At 36.7% G+C, this 10,513-nt stretch overlaps 1 protein-coding gene across 1 annotated transcript; it reads right to left on the bottom strand.

Moving 5' to 3' along the window:
- Window positions 1–908: 908 nt before the first annotated feature.
- LOC114361995 (glucose dehydrogenase [FAD, quinone]) lies at window positions 909–5,286 on the bottom strand. The gene is made up of 3 exons (XM_028317228.1): window positions 4,966–5,286; window positions 3,627–3,760; window positions 909–3,101 (listed from the first exon to the last, which is right to left on the bottom strand). The coding sequence occupies exons 1-3, from the start codon at window positions 5,099–5,101 to the stop codon at window positions 1,575–1,577; spliced, it is 1,797 nt and encodes a 598-aa protein (XP_028173029.1). The 5' UTR covers window positions 5,102–5,286; the 3' UTR covers window positions 909–1,574.
- Window positions 5,287–10,513: the final 5,227 nt, after the last annotated feature.

The raw sequence follows: 10,513 nt of genomic DNA, 5'->3' as shown, positions 1-10,513 counted from the left end.
GCAAACCGCCGCAGTATGCAAATGGATTTAAGTTTGGCGATAAAATTTATAGTCTACTTCATTTTTCCTAATGAAAAGGTATCAAGGAAAAATATTGTCTTCAGATTATAATTGTTAATTCTCTTTCTAGGAAATAATTTTGACAATTCGATTTTTTTTAATCTAGCCATATCAGGCAATTTTGACGTTGCATCAAAATTTGCAATTTTCCTCACACAACCAGTTGACTTGATGTTGTTGTATTATACCTGATCCCAACCATGGCCAGTAGGCCTAGGATGCACGCCGTGATAAAAGCATATCGAGGCATTTTATCGATTTTACGCGATAAGCCCATACATTTGACGTGACTTCATTGAGAAAATTTTATCACGGCCCGCATCTTAGCCCAGCAGGTATTAATTTAAGTAGTATATTTTATTTATTATTATTTAGGTTAATCCACAATATCAGGCTAGCCAGATCTGGTTTCTCAAGCCTGACACCTCCATAGTATGTCAGTGATATCCAAACGATAATTTACCGCATACGCCATGACTAAAGCGAGGTTTAGACTAGCAATAAAACTTGCAGAAGTTGACTTCCGCAAGCTGTTTACCACTGTGTAAATAGCTGTGGCAAGCGAACTTCTGCAAGATTTATTGCTAGTCTAAACCTCGCTTAATAAGTGACTCAATGTGACCTCTTCACGACCAGCACATAGACCTCCTCTGTGATCGTTTTCGAAACGTTTTCTCATGTAAATAGATGTGTATAAATGTTAAAACTACAGTATGTGTTAATACGGCGTACTTGCTAACGACGCATTAAATAAATGTGAGGACGACGAGAATATTCACTTGTTTCATTTTTACAGTTTTTAAATTGCTTTGTGTGCTTAGTGCGAGTTTGCATTGAAATTCGTCGCTATCGAGTGCGTCAAAAAATCTATGAAAATTTTAGTTCTTGGATGGAAGTATCCCCTAGGAACGCTGTACAACTCTCATACATTTCATGCCATTTTTTTACGCGGTCGCTAGCGATGACGTTTGGTGAAGACTCACACTAGTATTATGTCGACTGTACATTTGACGGCATATCAAGACCGCAAAAGTACGCCTAATTACCCGGACAATAAGGACGAGTCAAAGTTTTACACCTTTAGTAACTAGTCCCTTTTCTTAAAAAGGAATCGGGACCCGAATTACGTCTATAGCAACACCTTTAAATAAACTTTATTGACAGAACAACATTACAACAGTAGGTACAGGAAAAACAATGGTAGGTAATATAACAACAGGCCCATAATGATACCTAATAATGTAACAAATAAATATCCTTGAACATTTTACACTGCGCTATCTACTTAGTCACAAACTAAGCAGATATTGTTTATTGTACTTGTATTATACATAATATAGCATTACAGGATATCTTATCTACAAAATTACTACCAACAAGTAATTGAAAACCAATTGGTTGATACATACGAGGTAATCTGTCAGTCCTAAAGGCCTTAATCCAGCAGTGATAAAGGCCTTTAAGGACTTACATAATTTACTAAATTGTTTTGTCTATTATTTTTCATATTAAACTTAACTGTTGCTTAGCCCGTGATCTTCTTTGATCATGTCTGACGCCTTTTCAGCGATCATGAGAACCGGTGCATTCGTGTTTCCACTTGTAATCTTCGGCATTACGCTCGCGTCCACCACCCTTAGTCCCCCAGTCCCTCGCACTCGCAACCTCTCATCCACCACCCCCTCCCCATCCCGACCCATCGAGCAAGTCCCCACCAAGTGGTAGTGAGACCCTACCACATTCAGCACATAACACTTCCAGTACTCGTGACTACCAAACTCCAAATCCTTGCACTGTTTCAACGGCAAATAAACCACTTCAGAACCAAAACTCTTCAAGCAACTTGTACCTGCCACACTCACATAGTCTTCGACGTAACTCGACAGATTCTCCAAGTCGTTCTTGCTGGAAAAATACCCGTTGTAAATATACGGAGGAGCTGCCGGATCGTTGCTTCGCAACTTGATGTTCCCTCTTGATTCTGGATGCAGCAAAGTGACCAACGCGTTGAGAGTTTCCCTTCTTTTTGAAGCTGCTAATAACTCCAAGCACTCTTCGTCTTCCAGATCAAACAATTGTCTACAAACTACTAAAAGCATCATATGAGAAGCACCCAAAGGACACAGCGTAGTCTGATATTCTGGATAGCTTTCGGACTTGTTTAAGGACGCAAATCCAATCAATGTTGGTACTGGAAATCTATCCCAATTTAAGAAGGGATCAATGCTCTGGATCATCGATGAAATGCCGTTCACCCCCGTCAGCATCACGGGAACCATCATATGATCTTGAAGATTCTCTCCCACTTTTGCGGAGTCGTGAACAAGTTTAATGTTCATGTCATTCAGATGATCCTTCGGTCCTACACCAGACAGCATCAACAACTGAGGACTGTTCACTGCACCAGCGGATAATATTACTTCTTTGTTTGACGTGACTGTTAAAATTTTTCCATTTGCTAGTCCCACTTCAACTCCTACAGCCTTTTTATTTTGGTCAAATAACACCTTTCTCGCCAAACTGTTTTTGAGAAGGAAGAAGTTAGGTCTGTCTTTTATCGGTTTCAAATGAGTGACCGCTGTGCTCTGACGAGTACCATCTGCTATTGAAAATTGAGCTGCAGAATAACCTATTTGATTCTCCCCATTAGGATCATCCAGAATATTGTGTCCATTTTCTTTGAAAGCCTCAAGATACATACTAGTTCTGTGTTTCCACTCTTGCTTGGTGATGCCAGTTAGTCCATGGATACCTCGAGAGTCATCATTATCAGGGTTTTCATAGCGCTCAACCTTCTTGAAGTACTTCTTAACGTCTTCCCATGCCCACCCGGTGTTGCCTAGCTCTGCCCAGCCATCGTAATCTGCTCTATTCCCTCTGACGTAATACATGAAGTTGATGCTGCTGGATCCTCCAAGCATCTTGCCCGTCTTGTGATGGACGTTCTTTGAGCGGTGAGCCTGGCTGGAGAACCCGTCATCTACAGAATGATAGTCCCAGTCTGGTAGAGAAGGCTGGGCCATCACTGATAGCATTGGATTCTGTGACAAAAAACCTTTGTGTGAACATAAAAACAAACAATTGGTTTTACCTTAGTACCTACTGGTACTTGTATGATTAAGTTTACCTTAAAATGCTAAAACCAAACGCTCACTTAATTAGCAAAATAGTGTTAGTTTAAAGTGCTAAAACCAGTTAAAATATTTTTCAAATTCGCAAAATAGTGTTAGTTTGAAACGCTAATTATGAAATCCGCAAAAGTGTTTTTTTTCGAACAAATGTGATGGCATTAACAGCCGTCCGCAATTTCCGCATGTATTTAGCCAATTATTTGGAAGTTATAAACATAGCCATAAATTAATGATCATTATAAATTAATAATAATAAAATCTTTTGCGAAACTGGGTCTACGAGCCCTTGCAAACAGGTCTTGGAAACTTTGGCCCAATAAGTAGGTAAATAACTTTGGCAACCGAAGCCAAGTAGGTATAACGTTTGTGTTTCACGGAATTTAGTGGAATAAAGATGCCCTACCTATTGACGAGTGGATGGTAAGTGTAACTCACTTCAGAAACTGCGGGAGGGTTGTCCCCTGCCTCAATGAGCAACACAGTCCAGTTGCCCACCTCAGTAAGTCTGTTGGCGAGCACGCAGCCTGCGGATCCTGCCCCCACCACCACAAAGTCGAAGCTTTGCCCATCTGAAAGGAAAGATCTCATAACAAGAAATACAGGGTAGGTACGAGTACATCGTTCGTTTCAACCAAATTCCAGTTACGTAACAATAGGGTGGCAGGGCTGGCAAAATGCCACGGGCCCCCAACTTAAGCGGGCCCCGGCCCAAGTTAATCGCACCCCTCGCGATGGTCTCGAGGCCCCCCCTGAAAAATAATCCTAAATACGCCAAGGGCCCCATGCACAGAATTTGCCATGAGCATCGGATGGTAGTTACGCCACTGCTAAATTCCGTTCACAGCTGGACAAATGCCTCTACTAGGGATTTTCACAGCGCATCCTGATGTTTGTCCCCCGCGACTTTCACCGAGTGGGAGTCTGTGGACCTCCTTATGTATGAGGCCTACTTATTAGAAATATTTTTGATAATGATATTTTGACTAATTTCGCTGCAATTTCGGAAATTCGTATTTTGTGTTTTTTTTCGTAAATCTGCCGCCCTAGGTTTCAGCCTAATTTAATTCACCACTGGTCTGTGTAAAATAAAGTATGGTAACGGAACGAACTTTGTTCAGCTTGAATAAATTAGGAATAAAGTGATATTTTTGGAAATCCTTGGGGGAGGCCTTTGTCCAGCAGTGGACGTCTTTCGGCTAAAACGAACGAACAAACGAAAGAGATATTTTTTACCTTTTGTAGAATAAGTAAGTAGCTAAACTACTAGTAATACCACAGGTAATACCTACAATACAAATGAAACGTACTTAAATGACCTTGCTTTTATGTATGAAGTGGTGAATACCAAAAAAGAGGAGGTCAGACAGAACCCAGTTTTTGAGATATTTTATCGTTAAAATTATCCATAGATCACCACGCTTTTTAAAGTTTGATCACTGTTTGGCTTGCCCGGACACATTGCATTGTAGGTATCATCATCATCAACAGCCCTTTACAGTCCACTGCTGGACTATGAGCCTCCTCCACTATAGTGGAGGGTTTTTCCATAATCTCCACGCTTGGCAGGCGGGTTGGAGATTGCAGATTAAAATATTTATGTTTTTCAGAGAGCGCTGCTGCCCGTTCTCTGTTTGATGTGTAGTCCTTAAGTCGCCTCTTACGACAACCAACGACTCTTACGACGACTACCAGAGTAGGGATTGGTGACAAATGTATTTTACTAGCATTGTAGGTATATTATTTAAAAAAAGAAAAATAAATAAACGAAACTGACCTGCGACAACAGATTGATCTGGATAGTCCCTGTACCCCATCGGGATCGAACCAAAACTCACTAGAATAAATTGCACTAATCTTAAAATTGGCAGCAGCACTTTTAAGTCTAAATAAGATAGAATTTGGATGAGCATTTTTGCTAAAAAATATTTTTTACGAAGAGCAGCTGCAGCTGTATTGAACAGTCTTGCTGTACCGGGAGTTATGCGACTACTATACGTTAGACATAAACAAAGCGTTAAATATAGTTTTCTTACTCATTTGATATGTAAAAAGTATTCTGTGAAGGATGAATTTAATATTTTTACCTACATGGCTGAGTCATTTAGCTAAAAGGCAGTAAATGCACTTTTTTGCTTTGTATCCTTTAATAAATACTTACATAATCTTTACATGTAATCAGTACTGTTGGTGTTGATATAATTTTATTGTAGGTACTTACGTGTAGATATAACTATGTAAGATATTAGATTTATTGACATTGTTTAGGTAAAGTAGGTGTTCAAATGTAAAATATACCTATTAATAATGTAGGTCTACATTATTATATGAATACAAACCTGTAAAAATATTGGTAAGTAAAAGAAGGAAATGCAAATTTATTAGTATTTTTTTACTGTACCTGCATAAAAGCATAAGAATTCATAATGAGATGAACGTTCAAGTCAAGAGATCATTTTCGTGATAGGTAAGAGCTACCTTTTAACCATTGTACTATTAATAACTAACTATTGTTACGATAAGTACTTAGTGACGTCGATGTAAGTTAGTAGCACAGATATAGATTAGGTTAGTATAGGTATTGATTGAAATTCAATCATTGAATCTTCACTAAAAATAGTTTTGAGAACTTAAGTAGATCTACCCGTATTCACAAACGATGCTTGCAACAAATCGAACACACAGCGTTGAATAGAGCTCTGTGATTGGTTCGTGTGTCACCCTGTGCGTCCACGCGCACTGTGAGACCTCCGTTCTTTCGATTCTTTTTATTCGATGGTTCTGGGTTTGATTCTCAGATCGCTGTGTAAGTTCCGTTTGGTTTTGACTTTGAAAGCGTAAAAAGGATTTAATTAACTTAAAATAGACTAAATGATAGTGAATTAGCCTTATGCCATCCTCTGCTGCTCTAAAGCCTCCCCCCTCACGGATTTCCACAAGGACTGGTCCCTGTGCTGCCCGCATTCAGGTACTTCCCGCAACCAACCATCATTAAAATAGTCGGATCGGGGCTGTTCAATGGATCTGGCTTTTTATTTTGTTTACCTCATGTTTTGCAAATAGAACCTAGACCTGTCTACCAGGTATTTTAATGTACTCGTACACTGTCATAATGTGATGAGAACTAAAAGATTGTGTTGTGGAGATTATCTGCAGCTGAAAGTTTTTAAAATTTAGCGGTTCGATTCCATCACGTGATCACACACGCTTGATTGAATTCCACTCAGAGCCCCGATTACGGTAACTTTTAACGTCTACAATCCAGACGCGTTTCTGATTCTGAAATACGATTGGTCAAAACAGCTGACGTACGCTGTTGAACGACCAATCGTATCGCAGAATCGAGAAGCGTGTCTGGATTGTTGACGTTAAAAAATACCGTAATCGGGGCTCAGGTTTGGAAATTAAAGGTTTACCAATTTATTCCCGCTTACTTCGTTGTGGCTAAATGCTAACTGCGAAAGTAAAAAAAACAGAAAATAAAAAATCATCATCCAAAATCAAAATATATAATATATTTTTAAATAATATCCAACGAAATTTGCGTAAAATGAAACGTTTTGACAACAGCATGCAGTGTTGCTATAACAACCAATATATTTTCCCATTAATAAAGGCATTTTTAAATTTTAAGTAAACTTCCAAACTCATGAAAAACGTTATTTAAAAACAACAATGTTTAACATTTTATTTTCGTAACACATAAATGCTATTTTTTAAAATCTCTAACTCATTCGTTGTGGAACAGTTTAATTTTTTCAGTTCTGCTCTGCTGCTGATTCTGACGCGTTTTTTTTAATTAAATGCTGTGGGTAATTTAATTCTTGTGGTGGTATCTAAAAAATTGCAATTTTCAATGGATTCGCTGTGTCTAATTGTTTACTAGAGTTTTTTTTATCAAAATCCTTTGAAAAGTATGGTGTAAACGTGCTTTTTGCCTTAAATTCACTGCTAAGCTAGTTTCTTTTGTGTAGGGATAGTGTTCCGTGTAAAATCGTAGGTGCTGTTGTGGTAAACATGTCAAGTAGCTCCGTAGACGATCTTCCGGAGCAAAGCAAGGTAATATCATTTTGCGACCAAATAGGTGGCCTTTGTTTGGTTTGCTGTAGCGCATTTGACCTATAATGACCCTAATAATCCGCCTGCAGTTACACTGGCGAGCGGAAGCCACACATCATTGTTTTTGTACCATGTTTAACAATTGCGTCACATGATTTGTTTGTTTTAGTCCACCTGTTTTAGCTAATATTTAGCAACAGTGATTATTTTATCTGTACTACGGATTTACGATGCAATTTACTTGATATTTGGGCCATTCTTAAATTTGTGCCAATTTAAAAAAAAAAAATTAAAGATTTTTTTTTAAACTTTTTTCGATGTGTATCGAAAGTATAAACCAAAAGCATACTTTTGATGTATATGGACAACCTTAAAGCCCTCGGAAAGGAAACAAAATAGCCTACGTAAACACGGCTGTGACACTGCATGACACGGATGTGACAGTTTTACATTTTTACTGTAAATAATAATATTTATGTTGTTAAATTTATATCATAATAGTTTGAATTGATTAACAATAAAATACACTAAATTCGTTTCATCAACAAAGATGTTATTTGGTAATATGTACTTTTTTCTGAACATCCAAAAATTTAATTAAAATTGAGATCAAAAATACCGTCTTGTAGTTAATATTATCTACTAGATAATAAAAAAATAGACTTTTTATTATTGGCACTATCTGATCATGCTTCCGATATGCTACCTACATGGTTTCGATATGATAATATGCTTAACAAATTAGTAAATCTTAAACACAGTAGGTACCTAATTGAGTATCAAATGAGATTTCTGTAGGATTCACATAACAGTTGGTTTTGACAACTTAAACATGTTTCATAGTCACCGTACCACTAAAAATATGGTTAATAGCAATTCCTTTTAAAACAACTCCGACCACCTCTGCAGGGCCTTTACCGGGAGCTGTCTCAGTAAAATTTGATATTACTGCAGAAATGAGAAAGTGCAATAATTTTTCCTTCGTGGCATCTAGAAAATCATACTAGCGAAAAATAAGTACACTTACTAAAAGGCTACTCCTAAAAATTGCACAATACACAAAATAATTTAGCAGAACAACAAAAACTATTAAAATAATAAAAATAGAATGTCACAACCACGCGTTGTAATGTCACGACCATGTACTTAAATAGTTTGCGGTAGTGACACATTTTTAATACCATGGCCGTGACAATTTGGAACGTGTCCGATATATCCAAAAAACTATCTGTGAATTAGCAGATCTTGTGCAATTATCTGAAACTATACTGCATGAGGTACATAATTATGTTTTATACAATAGCGTGACATTGATACCTACCTTTAAAAACCGTACACGGGATGGACGTGTTATGGTTGTCCCTTTTTTCAAATAAATAGGAAATAATTTTTTGCGGCTCACTCACTACGTTCAGCCATTTGCAAATCTAATAAGATGACAATGTTACTGTTCTAAAAAAACTTAGCAAGGGATGTCAATATCAAAGATAGTTTTTTACCGAGTTACGCATATTTAAAGTGGCGCACGTGGTTGTGACACAAAAACTGCTCACACAATGTTTGGTGTTCAAAATCAAAAATGGTAATTATTATTGATATAAATTTTTAACAGTCCTATATAACATGTATTAATCTTGCATAATTACTGTAATATTTATCAAAATAACATAACATCTCTTCAGAAAAAAATATTGTATGTCCAAATCCGGGAATCTCACACTACACGGTCCGTGACATTTTGGACTTGTAACTTTTTTTTAATATTCTTCTAATAGTTTTATGATAAAAATGATATTGGGCCTAGTTAATAGAGGTATTTTACTAAGTAAATTAATATACAGTGCACTGATTTTCTTTAAAAACATATGCTATTCTTACATCTCACACAAAAATGCGTAAGAATAAGAATGGCCCATTTACAACATTTGGGAACAGTAATCTAAAACTCCCAAGTAAACAATAGAGTACCCTCACATTCAATACAAATTGGATGTAAATTATTAAGTGTGCTAAACACTAAAAATATAGTTACAAAGAAAAATAAACTTATAAATTACTAACATTTTTTAATCCAACTTCATTCTTTGATCACATCTTAAGATTAAGAATTGCCAGAATTAGCAGTTTATTTATCATATCAATAGGCTTGTCTACAATAAGCTACAGTTTATCTACTTGCAATCGCACATTGTCCTTCCTATCTCTAAAACCTGAGTAAGAAGGAATGAGTCATGTCTTTAAAAATTCTAATTCTCCATAATAGTCAGGGTTCGAAAATATCCGATATTTATTATAAATATCAAAATATCGGATATTTATGATATATATCCGATATACAGGGTGTTTGGCGCATCGTGTGCCAAAATGATTTGGCGGATAGAATGGGTCATTTCCTATATTTTCAGCCCCCATAACACGTTCCATGTCAGGCGGCTACTTTTATATTAAGTTTTTTAGTAATTTCACCAAAATACCCAAATCGCATCATTTAATTTCGATTTAAAAAAAAACTACTAAGCGTAGCCTCAAAGTAAATATTTTGTTTTGCCGTGCATTGATATAGGGTTGCATCAAATCTAAATTTACTGGCNGTCTATTTTGAAATGTTTTACCTAAACTTACTCTAAATTCAAAAATAAAAAAGGTCGGGGTAATCAACAAAATAATCCAGATCCGGAGAATGACCGTCTTATAAACAATAATTTAACTCTACTTACTAAAAATATGGAGCTTCTTTTTGCACTTAGCCGTTAAATAAAATATCTTCATGAACAGTGGATCTGATATCAGTTACAAAATAGTACTTTAGTAGGAAACTGAGCACTTGCGAAAGGCGTAAAATGTTAGCAAGCATGATTTTTCCTTTACTCAAGGGAAATCTAGTTATATTGACGTATTCGCTGGGTGCGAAGTACTAGGTGGGGGTAACATAATCTATCGCAGCGCTCAGGGTGGTCAAAAGTAAAAAGAATGTAAGCTCTGTCATCAGATGTATCTGTCAATGGCAAAGCGAATCTACTTAATACATTTTAATATCATTAATTAATCGCATGAAAAGGGTCCTACTGGGAACTTAAATAAAAGAGTGGACTGTATTTCGATAGGGCTGGTTTAATAACCGTTTACAATTTGGAAATAACTAGACTACCTATACAACGTGGTAGTACAAAAATGAGTCACAGTAGTTGTTGTGCACAGATGTTTGCCTTATGATGAGAGCGTGAATTATTGAACTCTGCCCTTGTTTTGTTCTTAATTCTTCTACA

The sequence above is a fragment of the Ostrinia furnacalis genome, unplaced genomic scaffold (assembly GCF_004193835.3).
Source record: "Ostrinia furnacalis isolate ACB-3 unplaced genomic scaffold, ASM419383v2 OfSCF6084, whole genome shotgun sequence".
NCBI lineage: Eukaryota > Metazoa > Arthropoda > Insecta > Lepidoptera > Crambidae > Ostrinia > Ostrinia furnacalis.
The sequence above is the reverse complement of the archived record's forward strand: the minus strand, read 5'-3'. Positions and strand labels throughout refer to the sequence as shown.

Bases quoted from the DNA above. Each gene is read 5' to 3' on its own strand.
- LOC114361995 (XM_028317228.1), bottom strand. From the start codon at position 5,101: ATGCTCATCCAAATTCTATCTTATTTAGACTTAAAAGTGCTGCTGCCA. The intron at 3,761-4,965 runs GTCAGTTTCGTT...CTTTCCTTTCAG, and splicing joins AGATCAATCTGTTGTCGCAG to ATGGGCAAAGCTTCGACTTT. The intron at 3,102-3,626 runs GTGAGTTACACT...TTTTTGTCACAG, and splicing joins ACCCTCCCGCAGTTTCTGAA to AATCCAATGCTATCAGTGAT.